The 20,461-nt window shown below is 47.1% G+C and overlaps 1 protein-coding gene across 1 annotated transcript; it reads left to right on the forward strand.

The window, feature by feature from the left end:
• The first annotated feature begins 1,233 nt into the window (after positions 1–1,233).
• Positions 1,234–17,954, forward strand: MEST. The gene is made up of 12 exons (XM_033163114.1): positions 1,234–1,306; positions 5,125–5,279; positions 6,371–6,450; positions 6,966–7,043; positions 8,042–8,178; positions 9,625–9,683; positions 10,849–10,889; positions 11,637–11,707; positions 12,550–12,651; positions 15,362–15,438; positions 15,589–15,652; positions 17,260–17,954. Exons 2-12 carry the CDS (start codon positions 5,126–5,128, stop codon positions 17,375–17,377), a joined length of 981 nt encoding a protein of 326 aa, XP_033019005.1. The 5' UTR covers positions 1,234–1,306; position 5,125; the 3' UTR covers positions 17,378–17,954.
• Positions 17,955–20,461: the final 2,507 nt, after the last annotated feature.

Here is a 20,461-nt window from a genome sequence, read left to right on the forward strand (position 1 = left end):
ATCAAGAGCCCCATTACCTTCAGGAGCTTAGGGCCTCATCAAACCTAAATCCGGCCCTGGTTGTGGCCCCTTCCAAATAATGGATAGTATCTGAATAAGTGTGCACGCACACGAAAGCTCATACCAAGAACAAATTACAGGTAGGTAGCCGTGTTGGTCTGCCATAGTCAAAACAAAATAAAATAAAAAATTCCTTCCGGTGTGCTACCGGAAGGATTTTTTTTTATTTATTTTTTGTTTTGGATAGATGGTTAGATCGTGGTGCTTGCTGTTAATGACAAGGTTACAGGTTCGATCCCCGTATGGGACAGCTGCATATTCCTGCATTGCAGGGGGTTGGACTAGATGATCCTTACGGTCCCTTCCAACTTTATAATTCTACGAATTCTGTTATGTATTGAAGTTCCCACCCTAGGCCACTAGGGGTGTGTGTATATAGTTCATCATGCTGCAGTTTTCACTCAGGTCAGGATATGCAAATAAGGGATTGAAAACTGACGTTCAGGGATTGGTTAACTGTGGGAAGTTGTTACTGTTGCGTTGTAGCTGAGTTTATATAAGCAGGCTGCTGAGGCCTTCAACTCACTTCTGTTCCAGCCTGAGAATAAACAAGAGCTGCTTGGAAATCACTGTGTCGTCTGCTGTGTCCACCCACAACTTAACAAATTCTATGATTGTAATTGAAGTGGCCTCCTTTGACTCAGCTGAGAAACCTTAAACTATGGCCTCCCTCCTCTTCTGTCAAACATTTTAGATTGCAAGCCTGAGTGGGGACTGACCAATGATATTTCTAGGGCACTCTGGAAGCCTTTTTTCGGCTGAAGAGTGGGATAAAGCTTCTAAACAAATTATATAGTTAAAAAAAAACAGCAGGGAAGGCTGCAAACGACGCATTTGGAAGCTTTTCGGAAGATGGCAATGGCACAGAATGCTATATGCCGTTGCATGCTCCTGCAACAGCCATCATACATGCCCCCCACCCAGAAAAAACATTGCAACCCCCCCACCACAAACCCCAAATACTGTAATAAAAACTTTGGGTGACTTAGCCGCGTAACCGCTTCTCCCTGCGGGCCGCACTACCGCCTGCCGTCTCTAGGGGGCGCCGAAGGGTAAGCCCTCACACCCGCTCAAACCCAGGAAGCGTTTTGCCCAATAGCCGGACGTTCTCGAGAGGGGGCGTGGCAACCGAGCCGCGCCCAGGGCGCGCATGCGCTTTCCCCCGTCCCCTGGCTCCAGAAGCCCTTTCCTTTCCGCGGGAGCAGCATGGGACGCGCCTTCCCGCAGCCCGCAGCCTGGAGCGCAGGTGAGCGGAGAGCGCATGCGCGCCCTCTCTAGGGACCGGAAAGAGGGGCAGTGACCCCCACCTTCTCTAAGGAGGGGTCTGGGTTGGGGGGGCAGGAGCAGCAATTGTTGGGTTTTTATTTCTTTGCAGCCTTTGGAAAGAAATGGGGCATTTTTTGGGTGGGGGAGAGAATGCATTTGCAGGCGGGTTTTTTTTTTTTTTGAAATTTGGGAGAAAAGCATGAGGGTCTTGCAGGAGGGGGTGTTTGTTTGTTTGCTTATTTATTGCATTGAGAAGACATCTGAAGGCAGCCCTGTTTAGGGAAGCTTTTAATATTTAATATTGGATGAATTATTGCGTTTTAATATTTTGCTTGAAGCCACCCAGAGTGGCTGGGGAAACCCAACCAGATGGTCGGGGCATCCATTAATTAATTAACTGTTTGTTTGTTTAATTGTTTGTTTGTCTCTGCCACCTTTTCCTGCCAGCAGCTCAAGGGTGTTCCATGGTGTTGCTCATTGTTAGCGCTGAGCTTTCGAAACAGAACGTTTGTAAACCAAGCGCTGCAAAGTTTTCTTGCCCAGCGAGCGGCATTAATTTTCTTGAGATTGCACGCCTACTCTTATCCCAGAATTGTTTTGGCACAACTGTGCTGGGCGCTGCTCCCTGTCAGGCGCCCGGGACGAGGGCAGGCAGAGCTTGGCCCCCGCCTCTGGAGAGGGGCAGTGGTCAAACGGATCGCTTTGAATGCAGAAGGCCCCAGGTTCAAACTCTGGCATCTCCCAGTTTGCAGAAATGTTTGGAGAGCCGCTCCTGGTCTGTGTGGATTATGCTGAAATAGACTCAGAGTTTGGCACTGACAACATTCCTGTGCTCCTAAGCAAGAAGTTTCTCAGTCTGAGTGAAAAAGACTTTGGAGTTATTCATCAGGCCCTGGCATGAGATTGCATCTCTGTGGGATCCCCTGACACCCAAGAAAATTCCCTGCATAGCAGGGGGTTGGACTAGATGACCCTTGGGTCCCTTTCCAACTCTACAGTTCTTTGATTCTATAAAAAAGGGGAATTGTGGTCTTTAATATGTCCCAACTTGAGCTGCCTGCGATCTTCCACTGGGCTGGGCAGCTTGGGGCAGCACGGGATTAGTTCCTGGTTCTACCCTCGCCCCTCATTCTTCAATTCCTTATTAACATTTCCTTGCCCACACAGGTCCTCATAAGAACCTAGGAAAATAAGAAGGACCTGTTGGATCTGTTCAGTTGAGGAGAGGGCAATCTAGTCCGGCATCCTGTTCTCACAGTGGCAAGCCAGATCCCTGTGGGAAACCCGCGGGCAGGATCAGAGCACCAGAGCCCTCTCTCCTTCGTTGGGTTTCCAGCAACTGGGATTCGGAAGCGTTTCTGCCTCCAACTGTGCAGAGAGAGCGACATTATGGCTAGTAGCCGTCAACAGCCCTCTCCTCCATTCCTTTGTCTGTTGTTGTTCAGTCGTTCAGTCGTGTCCGACTCTTTGTGACCCCATGGACCAGAGCACGCCAGGCCCTCCTGTCTTCCACTGCCTCCCACAGTTTGGTCAGACTCATGTTGGGAGCTTCGAGAACACTGTCCAACCATCTCATCCTCTGTTGTCCCCTTCTCCTTGCGCCCTCCATCTTTCCCAACATCAGGGTCTTTTCCAGGGAGTCTTCTCATGAGGTAGCCAAAGTATTGGAGCTTCAACTTCAGGATCTTTCCTTCCAGTGAGCACTCAGGGCTGATTTCTTTAAGGATGGAGAAGTTTGATCTTCTCGCAGTCCATGGGACTCTCAAGAGTCTCCTCCAGCACCATAATTCAAAAGCATCAATTCTTCGGCGATCAGCCTTCTTGATGGTCCAGCTCTCACTTCCGTACATTACTACTGGGAAAACCATAGCTTTAACTATTCCTTTGTCTAGTCCTCTGTTAAAATTATCTAGGTCGGAGGCCATCCTAGGCAGAGGGCCTTCTTGGTGGTGGCGCCCGCCCTGTGGAAGGCCCTCCCATCAGATGTCAAGGAAATAAACAACTATCCGACTTTTAGAAGACATCTGAAGGCAGCCCCGTATAGGGAAGCTTTTAATGTTTGAAGTTTTATTCTGTTTTTAATGTTCTGTTGAAAGGCACCCAGAAAGACGGGGTTCCACAGTTTAACTGCATGTAGGAGGACTTCTTTTTTGCCTGCCCTGAATCTTCCACAATTCAGCTTTGTTCGATGTCCGTGATTTCTAGCGTTAAGAGCAGGCATAGGCAATCTCGGCCCTCCATATGTTTTTGAGACTACAATTCCCATCATCCCTGACCACTGGTCCTGTTAGCTAGGGGTGATGGGAGTTGTAGTCCCAAAACATCGGGAGGGCCGAGTTTGCCTATGCCTGGTTAAGAGGCAGGAAAACTTGGTCCACTTTCTCCGGAGGGCTCTCCTTCCTTGGGAGGTTTTTAAGCAGAGGTTGGGTGGCCATCTGTCATGATTCCTGCATCGCAGGGGGTGGGACTAGATGCCCCTCGGGGGGCCCTTCCGACTCTACAATTATCTGGTTCAGTGTGTCAATGCGTAATTTTATGGGGAAGAGGGAAGGGTGTGGATTATCTTGCCCAAACCTGCCCAGTGTCCCATTGTGATTAATGCAAACAAATCTCTGTAGGAGTTCCTCCATTTTTTTAAAATCTCTCTCTCTCTCTCTCTCTCTTTTTTGCTAATGGAAGATCTCTTTCTCATTGGGGGCTGGCTGGCTCACGAAGGCAGCCTTTTGATAAATGTGTGTGTTATTTAAAAAAAACTTCTCCTTTATCCCTTACTGGTCAGCAAGAGCCCATATGGGGTCCTTACGTAGGTTCTCTATCCGTAGGAGAAAATAACAGAGGCCAACCAGAGAATATTGAGATGCAAAGCAGCTAGGAAGCCTGATGTTTATTAAACTGTTGCAACAGGGTTCCCCACTTGCCCCACACAGAGAGGGAGGAGATGAACCCAGAACATTGGTGTGCAAACCCTTATACAGACTTTTGAAATTACCTTGCAGTTTAAGAACGTCCCCCAAAACATCATACACACATTACAGAAAGAGGTGGTCCCCAGCAGAAATCTGAGTGTGTTGCTTCTCTCCTGTCTGCCAGGATACCTGATAATGCCTTCTTATTATCTGATTGCCTTTTCTGGGTAGCCTGGCCATTCCTTGGAGATGGTCAATACTTAGTTCCTGAATCTCTTAATGCACATTGATAGTGTGCTCAGCTTAACAGATTCTTGCCGGACTGTATTTACAGGGAGGTGTAAGCCCCTGCAGTCCAGAGACCATTGGAAAGCTTTTCCCATTTCCTTCCTCCTCGCAGAGAAATATTTGAGGTCAATTTGGGAGAGTCAAAATGGCAAGGTCGGCGGTTCGAATCCCCGCGACGGGGTGAGCTCCCGTTGCTCGGTCCCAGCTCCTGCCCACCTAGCAGTTCGAAAGCATGTCAAAGTGCAAGTAGATAAATAGGTACCGCTCCGGCGGGAAGGTAAATGGCGTTTCCGTGCGCTGCTCTGGTTCGCCGGAAGCGGCTTTGTCATGCTGGCCACATGACCTGGAAGCCGTACGCCGGCTCCCTCGGCCATGAATGTTTGATGAGTGCCGCAACCCCAGAGTCGGACACGACTGGACCTAATGGTTAGGGGTCCCTTTATAAGACCTTAGAATTCCTATAGCAGTGTGCATGTGTGGTTTTCGAACTCTGAACCTTGGAGTGCGGAGCAAAGTCCAGCGCTGTGGAATAGGAGTGCACTGCTCTCTTGCTCTCTCCCCGTGTAAAGTTTAAACACTGCGTTTCACCTCTTTCTCTTCCCAGAATGAGAGAGTGGTGGCTCCAGGTGGGCCTGTTGACTGTGCCCCTCATTGCCGTTTACCTGCACATCCCGCCCCCCAAGTTATCGCCGGCTCTGCAGTCATGGAGGTCGTCGGGAAGCTATTTCACCTTCCAGAACCAAAACATCTTCTACAGAGGTTTCCTCTCATGTGTTTTGCTTCCGAAATGCCCCTCTGTGTTTTCTGTAAAATACTCAGTGCTGCTTGCAGTAAAGAGGGCCTTGAAAATAAGCACAAGGTTGTGAATAATGTTTCGGCGATTACCAGTGAAGGCCCTGTGTGAGTGCCTGGAGGTGGTTGGAGGATGGATGGCTGCTAATCGGTTGAGGTTGAATCCTGACCGGACCTTCTGGCAGTTCCCTCCCTGCGGGAAGCGAAGTTACAGGGAACCAGGCACAGGGCCTTCTCGGTGGTGGCGCCCTCCCTGTTGAACGCCCTCCCATCAGATGTCAAATAGATAAACAACTACCTGACATTTAGAAAACATCTGAAGGCAGCCCTGTTTAGAGAAGTTTTTAATGTGTGACATTTTATTGCATTGCACAATATTGGAAAAATAGAAGCCTGCCTCCGTTAACCGGGGGCCGGGGGGGGGGGCAGGGAGGCACCGTTAATTGATCAGTAATAACATACAATCCACAGGAAGGGAAATTTATAGAAAGATGGAACCGGGAAATGGTTTTGAAAGGGTACTTGGCAATGATTCCTGCTTCCCATAACAATATGCATTTTGCTGGTTAATAAGAGTTAAAACCTAAGTGGCATTTTATTTTTATCATTAAAATGTTTGCTCGCTTTTTTGTGTGTGGCCACAATCAACCCAAAATGACTTACACATACACAAACATACACACACACACACACACACACACACACACATATATTAAAACCAGAAAAGAAAATGTTTAAAAATCCCACCTCCTCTAAAAGGTCCAGGATCATTAAAAGCCTACGGCTTGATTGTTTTAACCTGGTGCCTAAAGATACGTAGTGAAGGTGCCGGGCGAGTCTCCCTGGGGAGAGCGTTCTCCAAATAGGGAGCCACCACAGAAAAAGGCCCTGTTCTCGTGTTGCCGCCCTCTGGATCTCATGGAGGAGGCACACAAAGGAGGGCCTGAGATGTTGACCACAGAGTCCAGGACAGTCCTTGATAGACAGTGATGGCACCCAGGAGAACCTCCCTGGGGAGAGGTGGGCCAGTGCCTTAACGGATGTTCTGTTCTCTGCAGATTCCTCGGGCGCCGTTGGCAGTTCGGACATTGTGGTCCTCCTGCATGGCTTTCCAACCTCCAGCTACGACTGGTGCAAGGTGAGGCTGCCCCCGAGAGGCGTTGAAAATTTGGAGACTGGTTATAAAGGGAGATCCCTGTTAGAGAGAGAGAGAGATAGATAGAGAGGAGACGCCTGATTTTCTTTTTTAAAAATAATTTTATTAATTTTACATATAATCACAATACGTAACATCGTATCCTCTTACTAAATCTCTTGGCTCAGCCGAGCCTAAACGACTTCCCTCCCTCCCGCCAAACGGCTAACAAAATTAAATTTTGCATTTCTGCATTTCAGTTCCTTTCCCATTCTTGTTATGTCATTGCTTAAAATATTAAATTGCTCCACCTGAATAGGTAACTAATTCATCTTGCAGATCCTCAGATAACCCCGCTAATGATGTTAATTGCTTGCAGTTGTCTTTCAAATATAATATAAATTTGTTCCGGTCTTTTTTTGGAACACTTGATCTCGCTGGTTCCGGATTCTTCCTGTCAGTTTCACCAGTTCTGCTGAGACGCCTCCTGATTTTCACCTTTCTCTCCCCTGCTGCAGATTTGGGAAGGGCTGACGCAGCGATTTAACCGAGTGATCGCCCTGGATTTCGTGGGATTTGGCTTCAGCGACAAACCGGTAAGCAATCTCCGCGCAAGGGGTTCCAACAGGTGAGTGGGATGACCTGTCCATCAGTCGTGTGATACAATAAGGATGTTGTGTGTTTCCCCTCCCCCCCAAAAAAACTGTTCCCCATCCCTGAGGGTTAAGCATTATCTTCTTGTTTTTCAGCAGGGGGCTGGTCCACTGTCCCTCAGACATTTGTGGGGGGCCGGACTATATTTTGAAAAAAATAATAATGAACGAATTCCTATGTCGAAAATAATAATAATGAACGAATTCCAAATAACCCAGAGATGCATTTTAAATAAAAGCACACATTCTACACATGTAAAAACACCAGGCAGGCCCCACAAATAACCCAGAGATGCATTTTAAATAAAAGCACACATTCTACTCATGTAAAAATACACTGATGCCCGGACCATCCGCGGGCCGGATTTAGAAGGCGATTGTCCCAGATCCAGCCCCCAGGCCTTAGTTTGCCTACCCATGGCTTGTATGTGTTGAGATTCATTCCCCGTGTGCAGTCATGGGATTGTTGTCTATCACATGACGGTGTGTGTTTTGATTCCACAGGAATGGGATGTGTCGAAGACAGGGTGTTTGTTTTACTGTGTTTCCTGAAGTGGGACTATTGTCCTTTGTTCTCTCTCTTTGCTGCCTGATGCTAGAGAGAGAGGGAGCCATGTTGAAGTGCTCCGTGTGTGTTTATATGCAAATAAAGTAGATTAGCCTAAATGCTGAGTTGCTGAGTTCTGTTACGCAACTGCGCAAACCTCTGCGGATCCCTAAGTGTGCTGATGTTTCTTGGCATCAGTCGCTGTGATGTTCGGGCTGAGGAATGCTTTTGAAGCTCCCGAACGATCCCACAGGAGGGAGGGAACATGCCAGTCGGGCATGCGTCTCTGCCAATGTTCTACTTGTGAGTAGGACAATCCTGATGGGATGAACCGGGCTTAAGCCGGAGAGGCGTGTTTTGGAGCTGCAGCTGGGCTCTTCCCTTTACTTCCCAGAGGCCGCACCAGTACTCCATCTTTGAGCAAGCCAGCATTGTGGAAGGGCTCCTGGGCCACTTGGGCCTCTTGAACCAGCGGGTCAACCTCCTCTCGCACGACTACGGGGACACGGTTGCACAGGAGCTTCTCCACAGGTGAGTGGAAGCCCCGGCACTTCTGCGTTTTCACTGGCGCCCTTTAACAGCTTGATTTGCTGTTTCCTTGCATTCATATCGCTGCCCTCTGAGGCTCCCCGAGCCGCTTTCAGAATTCAATTCTATCCCAGAGAGGATAGACCAGTTGCCTCCATCTGCCGACAGGCAAAGACCTTCCTAGGAAACTTGGGCTCAGGTGTAGTTCTGTCTGCTGGGCTGCCGTCAGGGCAAACTCTTAATTGCTGGTTCTGAATGTGCTTGGATGTATTTTAATTACTGTTTCTAGCTAGTTTGTTTTTTTATTTTGTCGTTCTTAAATGCCGTGAGCCGCCTTGGAATTCCTGGGGAGAAAGGTGTGGCATAAAGACATTTAATAATAGCAATCACTAATTTCCTTTAAAAAAAACCCCAATTATTTTGTCCTTTATTGATTAAAAAATACAAACATATACAAGAAAATACAAATGCATTGCTACAACAAACCACAGAAGATAAAAACAAGTAAGAAAAAAAATAGAAGAGAAAAGCTATATACAAAAAGAAACATTATCTTCGTGATTAACATTTAAATAAAACTTCTGGATGTAAACCTTCCAATCATTCTCATTATACTGTTTTGTACTGTCGTTATTTTCCCCGCACAGTTTTGCGTTCTTTAATATCATTTCTGTCTAATCGAAAAACAATATTTGTTATCTGATTTTACTTGAAACTATCATTCAAGATTGCATGTATGTACTACAAAAATATTTAGATTCCAGAAAGCAACCTGCTGCACTCCAGTATACCTGAAGGAGCATCTCCACCCCCATCGTTCTGCCCGGACACTGAGGTCCAGCTCCGAGGGCCTTCTGGCGGTTCCCTCCCTGCGAGAAGTGAGGTTCCAGGGAACCAGCCAGAGGGCCCTCTCGGTGGTGGCACCCGCCTTGTGGAACGTCCTCCCACCACATGTCAAAGAGAAAACCACCTACCAGACTTTTAGAAGACATCTGAAGGCAGCCCTGTTTAGGGAAGCTTTTAATGTTTAATAGACTATTGTATTTTAATATTCTGTTGGAAGCTGCCCAGAGTGGCTGTGGAAACCCAGCCAGATGGGCGGGATATAAATAATATATTATTATTATTATTATTATTATTATTATTATTATTATTATTATTAGAGGGCTTGCGTGAGAGTGTCTTGTCACTTATTGCATCCCAGTCCACCTTTTTCTCCAAGCAGCTTGAGGTGGTGTACGTGGTTTGCCCCTTGCCCTGTTAATCCTCACCACAACCCTGTGAGGTCGGTTAGGCTGAGAGGTGGTGACTGGCCCAAGGCCATCCAGTGAGCAGAGGTTTGAACCCCAGGCCCTAGTCCAGTGCTCTAACCATTGCACCGTACTGCCACAAGAAGCAGTGTGGCTCTGCCCTGACTTCTCGCCACCTTAGCCTCTTCTTTGTCCTCAGGTATGAGCAGAATATGACAGGAAGTGTCCTCATCAACAGCCTGTGCCTGTCAAATGGAGGTAAGGCTTTTATTGCAAAGAACGTCCTCCGCATTATTATTATTATTATTAATAGTTCAATAAGAATACAGTGGCACCTTGGTTCTCAAACTTAATCCATTCTGGAAGTCCGTTCCAAAACCAAAGCGTTCCAAAACCAAGGTGCGCTTTCCCATAGAAAGTAAAGCAACATGGATTAATCTGACGGACTTTTAAAAACAGCAATTGAACATGATTTTTACTGTCTAACGAGACCATTGATCCATAAAATGAAAGCACTAAACAATGTACTGCAGTCACACAATCGATCAATCAATCAGGAGCTGAACTGGGTTCCACACAATCACAAAAAGAGCCGCAAAAACAAAACCGCAAAATAAATAGCAAAGACAGACAGAGCTCAGCGTAACACTCAAAACGGAAGTGTGGCACTCAAATCGGAGCACGTTTGGCATCCGAAAGAAGTTCGCAAACCGGAAATCTTACTTCTGGGTTTGTAGTGTTTGGGTTCCATATTGTTTGAGTACCAAGGCATTTGAGAACCAAGGTACTACTGTATAGAGTATTTCAACAATAATAGGGAGCTGGGTATGTTTAGCCTGGAGAAGAGAAGGTTAAGGGGTGATATGATAGACATGTTCAAATATATAAAAGGATGTCATGTAGAGGAGGGAGAAAGGTTGTTTTCTGCTGCTCCAGAGAAGCGGACACGGGGCAATGGATTCAAACTACAAGAAAGAAGATTCCACCTAAACATTAGGAAGAACTTCCTGACAGTGAGAGCTGTTTGGCAGTGGGATTTGCTGCCAAGGAGTGTGGTGGAGTCTCCTTCTTTGGAGGTCTTTAAGCGGAGGCTTGACAGCCATCTGTCAGGAATGCTTTGATGGTGTTTCCTGCTTGGCAGGGGGTTGGACTGGATGGCCCTTGGGGTCTCTTCCAACTCTAGGATTCTATGAATAAGCTGCTGCCTGGATTGAACCTGGGACTTGGGCTTGAAATTCTGCTGAGATCCTGAATAGGACCAGCAGTAAGTTTGTGGGTAAAAGTGGCTTTCATGGCATGGAGAATTATTGTGTAAGAAGAGACAATGGGCACCTAGTCCAGCCTTCAACCAGATGCCGGGGGGGATGGGACCCACACGCAGGATTCGAACACAAAAGCAACTCCCCCCTCCTGTTTCCCACAGGTATTTTCCCAGAAACTCACCACCCCAGATTCATCCAAACGGTAAGCACATTTGCTCTTGCAGAAAAACACCGAGCTTCTTTTATGGATACTGTAGAATTGTTCCATTATTTACTTATTATTGCATTTCTATGCTCCTCTTCATCCGAGGATCATGGGGCTGTTTACAGTATAGAAGCACAAAAATTCATACCACACCAACAAACAAAAGCAATCACCCCACCACACACACATTTGAAATAGTCATATATTTAATTTGCCAAAGGCCTAGTTGAAGAGGAACGTTTCTGTCTGGAGCCTAAAGATTTATAATGAAGGCGCCAGTTAAACTTCCCTGGGGAGAGCATTCCAGAAACATTATCATCATCGTCATGATTGTTATTTATTAAACTTAATTAAGTTCACTTAATTAACCAAAGGCCTGGGAGGAGAGAGATATTTTTGCTTGGCACCTAAAGATATGCAACGAGGGCACCAGGCGAGCCTCCCTGGGGAGAGCCACAGGTGGGGAAACACCACAGAAAAGGCCCCGTTCTCGTGTTCCCGCCTTCTGGACCTCAGACGATCAGGTGATGATCACAGAATCTGGCTCACTTCATACGGGAAGAGGCGGTCCTTGAGGTATTGTGGTCCTGAGTCGTTTAAAGCTTTATAGGTCAAAACTACCACTATTGAATTGGGCCCGGAAACTAATTCGTAGCCAGTGAAGAAGCTATGCTTTCTGGGGCTGTTGGATTTGTAGTCCTAAACCAATTAAACAGTGATTAATTTCCCCTTTTCCTTTTAAAGATTCTCAAAGATGGCGGCCTGCTCTCACCCATTATCGCCCGATTATCAAATTACTTCTTCTTTGCCAGAGGGTGAGTTGGTATTCTGAATCTTTGAATTCTTCCCCTTTGAGAGCAGGAGGTCTCAAATGCTATCATTCCTGCCCTCTCCGAGAAGAGGGGAAGAGAACGTACTTGTTGCTCAAGGGATGCTGTACGGTTTAGGAAACCCCTTCTGGAGAGCGTTTACCGTATTTTTCGCTCCATAAGACGCACTTTTTCCCTCCTAAAAAGCAGGGGGAAATATCTGTGCATCTTATGGAGCGAATGGTGGTCCCTGGAGCTGAATTTCCCAGGGGCCAAAAGAGGACCGTGCTTTTTATTTTACAAAGAGAAAAGGGGGTGTTGAAAGGACCCTGCTCAGCAGCTGATCAGCAAGAGATCGGGAGAGAGATAAGAGTCCCGGCTCCCTTTCAGCCCCGCCCTCCTTTGTTGAATGTGCTGCAGAGGGAGGTTGTTTGTTTCCCCAGCGACATGGGACTGGCTGATTAGATTATCAGTCTGGAAACTGTAGAAAAGGCTCCCTTTCCTTTAGAAGCTGCAGAAATGTGAGTTCAACCCCCTAAAAATGGGGCTTTTCCCCCTTTGGAAAAGGAGCTGCAAAACTTTTAGCTGATCCTCAAAAAACCAGGGCTTTTCCCTTTGCAAAAAAAAGCTGCAAAACTTTTAGCTGATCCTCAAAAAAACAGGGCTTTTTGAGGAGGAAAACCAGAAAAATATATTTTTTTTCTTGTTTCCTCCTCTAAAAATGAGGTGCGCCCTATGGTCCGGTGCGCCCTGTGGAGCGAAAAATACAGTAGTTCACTCTAACAATCTAAATTTGAGCAGATTGTCTTCCTTGATAGTCCTTCCCCTTCTTCTTTCGAATCTTCCAGACTTGCGGCTGTCTTCGGCCCATATACCCAGCCTTCAGATGCCGAATACTGGGACATGTGGACAGCAGTCCGAACAAACGACGGCAACCTTGTGATTGACAGGTAAGGCCACCACGGAAAAAAACGGAACGATAGCGGACACAGGATTGCTTTTGGGGTCTGCTCCTAAGGACCACTGTGGAGCCAGGCAAGCTGTAAGCGAGGAGTGGACAGTATAGTCCATGAATCAGCTGCGGTCTCTGAAATAGGGCTGGTTTGTTTTTTTATTTCAGTTTTTAACAAATTACTACATTCTACATTAAGAGAGAGAGTGTGCGTGCGCGCAAAGGGGTGTGAAAAAAGGGAGTTGTAAAAGCAAAGTTTGATTGTGCAAATATTCGCCTCCTTGACCCTTGGACCCATGATTAGTCTTGTCCACATGCAGGGGAAGGCCCACCACTGGAGATACCATATTTTTCGCTCCATAAGACACATTGTTTTCCTCCTAAAAAGTAAGGGGAAATATCTGCCTTTAGAAGCTGCAGAAATGTGAGTTGAACCCCATAAAAATGGGGCTTTCCCTCTTTGCTTTTCCCCCTTTGCAAAAAGAGCTTTGCTTTTCCCTTTTCAAAAAAGCTGCAAAACTTTTAGCTGATCCTCAAAAAAACAGGGTTTTTCCCTTTGCAAAAAAAGCTGCTAAACATTTAGCTGATGCTCAAAAAAACAGGGCTTTTCCCTTTGCAAAAAAGCTGCAAAACTTTTAGCTGATCCTAAAAAACAGGGCTTTTCCCTTTGCAAAAAAAGCTGCAAAACTTTTAGCTGATCCTAAAAAAACAGGGCTTTTCCCTTCGCAAAAAAAGCTGCAAAACTTTTAGCTGATCCTCAAAAAAAACAGGGCTTTTAGAGGAGGAAAACCAGAAAAATATTTTTTTCCTTGTTTCCCCCTCTAAAAACGAGGTGCGCCCTATGGTCCGGTGCGCCCTATGGAGCGAAAAATACGGTAGATTTCGAGAGCATTTCAAAACCGCCCATCCGTCTGCAGAGATGAGGCATTTATGTTGCTCTGTTGTTAGATATTCCTGCTTTACGAGGCAGCCCGTTCTGCAGAACCATCCTTATGTCAGACATTGTGATATATTGGTATATCGCTTGTAGGTTTCAAAAAAAAAAAAACTCTTCCTTTGCAGCTAACAGCTCACTCCTCTGCCTGTTTACCCAGAAGTTAAGTCCCTGCGAGTTGGACTTTGGAAGTTGCAGGCTTAGGTCAGTGGTGGCCAAACTTGGCCCTCCAGCTGTTTTTGGACTACAACTCCCATCATCCCTAGCCAGCAGGACCAGTGGTCAGGGATGATGGGAGTTGTAGTCCCAAGACAGCTGGAGGGCCACGTTTGGCCACCATCGCCTTAGGTCACCATTTGCCAACCTGGTGCCCTCCAGAGGTTTTGGACTACATCCTCTGTGGGGCACCAGCTTGGCGAAGAGCTTTTTGTGAAGGTGCTTGGGAGACCGAGAGAATTTAACACTGGCCGTGCTGGTGATGGGGCTCAATACTGGCCCTTGCAATGAACGTGGAACCCTTTTTCCATTCTTCCTGGCGCAATTAAAGCATCCGGAGTCTCATGTTTACCTGGCAGGAGCTCGGCTTCCTCCCGACTCCAGTTCTCCTTTCAGGGCCTTGCAGGAGGTTTGGCACCTGGGCTATCCTGTTTCAGCGACTGGGCTTCTGTTTTGTGTTGGAGGCTGCAGATGAGCAAGCTTGCCGGGTTAATGTTACCGTCACCTGAATTAACCTGGAGCGTTGAGCTCAAGGTTTGCGGGAAGAGCCTGCTGCCAGCTGAGGAGTTCTCCCAAGTCCCCCCACCCCACCCCTGAAATACAGGGCACCCCCCACCGTAGTGGCTCAGGATGCTCACTTAGCCCGCTCCAAAGCTGCACATGCTGGAGGCTCCGAGATCACTGCTCGGAGAGCCAGTGTGGTGTAGTGGTTAAGAGCAGTAGACTCGTAATCTGGCAAACCGGGTTCGATTCCCCGCTCCTCCACATGCAGCTGCTGGGTTTAGACCACAGCGCCACCTGTGTCCCTAAATCTGAGTGTTAGTACCCTGCAAAACGCCCGTTGGCTTTATTCACTTGTATAAGGTGAGATTATGACTGGGACTGGGCGATACCTGGTTTTCAACATTGCAATATATCACCAGCTAAGCACTGCGATATACCGTTATATCACGATGTCTGACATAAGGATCCATGGTTTTCCCTGCAACGTGATTATTGCTGGCGCCTGCTGTTGGGATTTGCTGCCCCTACCCTTGCATGAGGAAGGGGAGAGCTGAGCCAGCAGCGTTTACAGGGATTTCAGGAATCGAGAGAAGCCTTGGCTGGCTTCACGGTTTCCCCCACATTGTGATTTTTGAATAAGCACACACCAAAATCCTGATCTGCAATATCACAGATATGGACTCCAAACGATATATCGCCCAGCTCTAATTATGACATAGCCTTATGGAACCTCAGCTGAAAACTCAGCTCCAGAACTGCCTGCTTTTGGGTCTCATCACAGAGATGCTTCTTTCTTCGGAAAGTGCTTTACACCAGCTCCGTATTCGCGTATTTTGTCAGTATTCGCAGCACTGACAAAACCTTTAGGGTTTTGATGAGGGATTCCCCCCCCCCCAGTCCTACGTGGAGATCCCTTTGGGGAATTGAACTGGGGAGATGCTCAACCAGAGAGCTTGAGCCTTTCCCCCCAAACGGACAGCGGCTGCCTCTCAGCGACCGGAGGCAGCTGCCAAGTGCCTGGAATCGGTCTCAATGGATGAATTTTGTTCTTCAGCATTTTGCAGTTCATCAACCAACGGAAGAAGCACAGGGACCGCTGGGTGGGAGCTCTGCAATCCACGTCTGTTCCCCGTGAGTAGGAAACGGCAAAGGCTGCCATTGTGCCTCGGGCCGTACGGAAGAGCCAAGATTAATTCTGCTGCTTGTGGGGCATTGGGGTGGGGTAGTTTTGTGGCCTGTATCCTGGAATTTGACAAAGATGCTTTTCTTCCTCTCTTGCAGTACATCTGATTTATGGGCCTCTGGACCCTGTGAATCCATACCCAGAGTTCCTTCAGCTCTACAGGTAAGCTTCTTGTGGGGGGTGGGCTCAGCTGTGCCATATAATACCTGGGGGGTTATTTCATAAATTTCGCTATTGGTCTGAAACAAAATGAAGCCTTTGAGCACCAGCGAGGATTTCCAAATACACACTGGAGGTTGCCGCCTTTTCTCTCTGAGACCCTCTTTACATTTTAACCAGGGCATAGGGCAGAAGTTCAACAGGCGCGTCTTCCCCTGCATTGCCGGCTGAGAAAAGCACCCCCTGTTGAATTCCTGCCTGCCTGTTAAGGACGTAGTTTGTTTGTTTGATTTGCTTTTTTATATACTTCTGTGCCTCTTTCTCACTCAGATGAATCCCTAAGCGGCTTGCAAACAATAAATAACAATAACACGATAGAACCTAATAAAACATCACAAACCAGCGTAAATCGTGGAGAACAATTAGCAACCACTGCAATCTGTAGATCACTGTTAGCAAAGCAAACAACTAAAAAAATAAGCTAAGCATCACAATGAAAGCAAAAGACATAGGATTAGCAAATCAACCTACCAGTACCTACAATTCCTAATTAAAAAAACTTTTTTTTTAACAAAAGTTGTTTTAAACATTTTTTTCAGTTCATTATATATCATCTCCCAGAAACCTTTTATTACCTTACACGGCCACCACATACCTGTATGGTAATTGGCACCTTCTTTCTCTTTACATTTCCAGCAGGTATTTGTACTTGTTCTATACATTTTTGATAACTCGTCAAAAAAGAAAACACTTTTTAAACCAGGCTTGACATCCTAGGAAGCTGCCTTATACTGATGAGAAGCGCAGTTTCTGAGCACAATTCAAAGTGTTGGTGCTGACCTTGAAAGCCCTAAACGGCCTCGGCCCAGTATACCTGAAGGAGCATCTCCACCCCCATTGTCCAGCCCGGACACTGAGGTCCAGCTCCGAGGGCCTTCTGGTGGTTCCCTCCCTGCGAGAAGCCAAGTTACAGGGAACCAGGCAGAGGGCCTTCTCGGTAGTGGCACCCGCCCTGTGGAACTCCCTCCCACCAGATGTCAAAGAGATAAACAACTACCAGACTTTTAGAAGACACCTGAAGGCAGCCCTGTTTAGGGAAGCTTTTAACGTTTAATAGATTATTGTATTTTAACATTCTGTTGGAAGCTGCCCAGAGTGGCTGGGGAAACCCAGCCAGATGGGCGGGGTATAAATAATAAATAAATTATTATTATTATATAAGCTTCACCGCGAACCTTATTTCCGCTTTCTTCCTTTGTTCCCTGTAGCAGTTGTGGGGTGTTCTAAAGAGCCCTTTCTTGCGTGCACCCGTCAAAGAGAAAAACAACTACCAGACTTTTAGAAGACAACTGAAGGCAGCCCTGTTTAGGGAAGCTTTTAATGTTTAATAGACTATTGTATTTTAATATTCTGTTGGGTGTCTTTTAAAAATAGGATAGCTGCTTATTTCCTTGACAACTGGAGGCAGCCTTGTTTAGGGAAGTTTTTAACGTTTAATGCTGTATTGTTTTTAACACTCGATTGGGAGCTGCCCACAGTGGCTGGGGAAACCCAGCCAGATGGGCGGGATATAAAAAAAATTATTATTATTATTATTACTTCCCCCACAGGCAAGTGCTTCCCATGTCGACTGTTTCTGTGCTAGACGACCACATCAGCCACTACCCACAGCTGGAGGACCCTCTCGGATTCCTCAACGCCTACTTGAACTTCATCAACTCCTTCTGAGCCGCGGGCAGGAAGAGCGGGAGTGCCGCTCCCCTGCTCCCAAGAGGCGTTCTTTCTTTCAAGAGGGCTGAATCGTGGGCTCGGGTCTCTCCCCAAAACCCGCTCCGTCCAAAGGAGGAGGAAACCGGTTTCTCCCTTGGCAACTGAGGCAATAAGACTCCTGACTAGTCCCTCTCTCTAGTGGCTGGCATGGAGAGAGACAAAAGTGATTTTTTCCTTGTACGCTCAGCTGCTGACGATTCCTCTGTGTTGCTTAAGGAGAGAAGGAAGGGTGCCGAGGGGAGAGACCGAGACGTACAAACAGGTGCATAATTTCTCTGCATCCTTGTCTTGGTTCTTCCGAAGATGGCAGGGACCTTCGCCAGGTTCTGGAAGGGGGAGAGGTCCTGCTTCTTGCATGGCTTGTTTTACTTCCCTGCTGGGAGGCGAGCAGAGATGAAGGGGTGGACTTAATCGTGCCTATAGTCACAGCCACACCGTGCATATAAGCCACATGGCTTCCTCCAAAGTATCCTGGGAACTGTAGTTCACCCCTCGCAGAGCTGTTCACATCGCCCATAAACTATGGTTCCCGGTATTTTATGAGGTGTGGTCTTATATGGCTTCTTGTGAGGGATAGTTCTATTTTGTTCATGGTCCACCAGGGTGGGGGGGAAGAAGAAGAAGAGTTTGGATTTGATATCCCGCTTTATCACTACCTGAAGGAGTCTCAAAGCGGCTCACATTCTCCTTTCCCTTCCCTTCCTCCACCACAACAAGCACAGTGTGAGGTGAGTGGGGCTGAGAGACTTCAGAGAAGTGTGACTAGCCCAAGGTCACCCAGCAGCTGCATGCGGAGGAGCGGAGACGCGAACCCGGTTCACCAGATTACGAGTCTTGCCACTCTTAACCACTACACCACACTCGGGGAGTCACATAGGGGATTTTGGGTTGTTCCTGGTCTTCTGCCGTGATCCCTTCCACATCCAACATGGAAAAAGACCTCTTGCTAATAGCGGGGAGGAGGCTCCTCTCACCCTATAAGCTCAACCTTGGCATGCGAGAGATGGGTTGCACAGTGTTTAAGCTCCGCTGGGAGATGATTAGGACACAGTATGATAGATTAGGCCAACAGCCCATCTAGTCCAGCAACCTCTTCTCATAGTGGCCAACCTGTGGGAAACCTGCAAGCAGGACCCGAGCACAAGAAGAAGAAGAAGAGTTTGGATTTGATATCCCACTTTTCACTACCCGAAGGAGTCTCAAAGCGGCTCACATTCTCCTTTCCCTTCCTCCCCCACAACAAACACTCTGTGAGGTGAGTGGGGCTGAGAGACTTCAGAGAACTGTGACTAGCCCAAGGTCACCCAGCAGCTGCATGTGGAGGAGTGGAGACGCGAACCCGGTTCCCCAGATAACGAGTCTACCGCTCTTAACCACTACACCACACTGGCTCTCCAGTGTGCAACTCTTTCCTCCTGTGATTCCCAGCAACTGGTATTCAGAAGCATATCGCTGTCCAACTGAGAAGGTACAGGGAGCCATCATGGCTAGGAGCCATCGACAACCCTGTCCTCCATGAATTTGTGCACTTCTCTTTTAAAGCCATCTATGTTGGCGACCGTCACCACCTCCTGTGGGAGGGAGTTCCATAGTTTAACGAATGCGTTGTGTGAAGGACTTTGCTTTTTTCGGTTAAGTCACTGATTAAAATGCCTGTGGGCTGACTGAAGGAGGGGTGTGGTGAACCGCTTGGGTTTCGTCTTCAGCCTGCCTGATGTAAGTGTGGCGGCGGCAGCCAATTTCTATAATAATAATAATAATAATAATAATAATAATAATAATAAATTATTTATACCCTGCCCATCTGGCTGAGTTTCCCCAGCCACTCTGGGCAGCTCCCAATTGAGTGTTAAAAACAATACAGCATTAAACAGTAAAAACTTCCCTAAACAAGGCTGCCTCCAGATGTCAAGGAAATAAGCAGCTATCCTATTTGTAAAAGACACCTGATGGGAGGGCGTTCCAGAGGGCGGGTGCCACCACCGAGAAGGCCCTCTGCCTGGTTCCCTGGAATGCAATAAGTGATAAGACACTCTCACGCAGGCCCTCTAATAATTATTATTATTATTTATATCCCGCCCATCTGGCTGGGTTTCCCCAGCCACTCTGGGCGGCTTCCAACAGAATGTTTAAATACAACAGTCTATTAAACATTAAAAGCTTCCCTAAACAGGGCTGCCTTCAGATGTCTTCTAAAAGTCTGGTAGTTTATCTCTTGACGGGAGGACGTTCCACAGGGCGGGTGCCACCACTGAGAAGGCCTTCTGGCTGGTTCCCTGTAACTTCACTTCTTGCAGTGAGGGAACCGCTAGAAGGCCCTCGGCGCTGGACCTCAGTGTCCAGGCTGAACGATGGGGGTGGAGACGCTCCTTCAGGTATATAAAACGTTTGCAGCACCAGCTTGGATATCCTTGATGTGCAATTTCCGCTTGGTTGACTCTCATGCCTACTTGGTGACCGCGAATCCTGTTTTTAGTTCATTAAGGAAAAAAATAATGCACAGGAAGATGCCGAAATTAATCCATCTTAAAGTTTATTTGCTATGCAGAGTCGCCAAGCAGAAAACGGATTGTTAAAGGAATACTTGGTGCTCTGAAGTTGCAAAAATCAAGAACTACAGCTGCAATCCTAACCTCACTTACCTTAAAGTAAGCCCTGTTGAATTTAGTAGGATTCACTTCTGATTAGTCATGGTTTGATAGTGCTGTCATCTCTTACAGAAAAGGGGGAAGAAATTAAGTAGGAAGAGCCACATAAAGGATCTGGTCTGTTGCTAATGGGGCAGCCCAAACTGTTCCACTGGTATTTGGTGTCCTCTAGGAATTTATAGGCTCCCATCCTCTTCCATGGTACAGATGTGCAAAGTAGTTGCAGTAACACAGCGGCTGAAAGGAACAGCTTTTCAAACCCAGATGGCTTTAAACTGGCATTTCTGCTTCAGATATATTTACTTTAAAAGGTCCAGTTGAAAGGAAATCCAGACAGCTGGAGGCAGCTCTAGAACTTCATTTGTGGAGCAAGTCTAGCAACTTGAACCTGGGC

The sequence above is a fragment of the Lacerta agilis genome, chromosome 10, assembly GCF_009819535.1.
Source record: "Lacerta agilis isolate rLacAgi1 chromosome 10, rLacAgi1.pri, whole genome shotgun sequence".
Classification (NCBI taxonomy): Eukaryota; Metazoa; Chordata; class Lepidosauria; order Squamata; family Lacertidae; genus Lacerta; species Lacerta agilis.

What these genes read in the sequence shown, in the direction of transcription:
- MEST (XM_033163114.1), top strand. Translation starts at nt 5,126, where the DNA reads ATGAGAGAGTGGTGGCTCCAGGTGGGCCTGTTGACTGTGCCCCTCATT. An exon ending in CCTGTGCCTGTCAAATGGAG is followed by an intron (nt 9,684 to 10,848) that starts GTAAGGCTTTTA and finishes TGTTTCCCACAG; the next exon opens with GTATTTTCCCAGAAACTCAC. An exon ending in ACCCCAGATTCATCCAAACG is followed by an intron (nt 10,890 to 11,636) that starts GTAAGCACATTT and finishes TTCCTTTTAAAG; the next exon opens with ATTCTCAAAGATGGCGGCCT.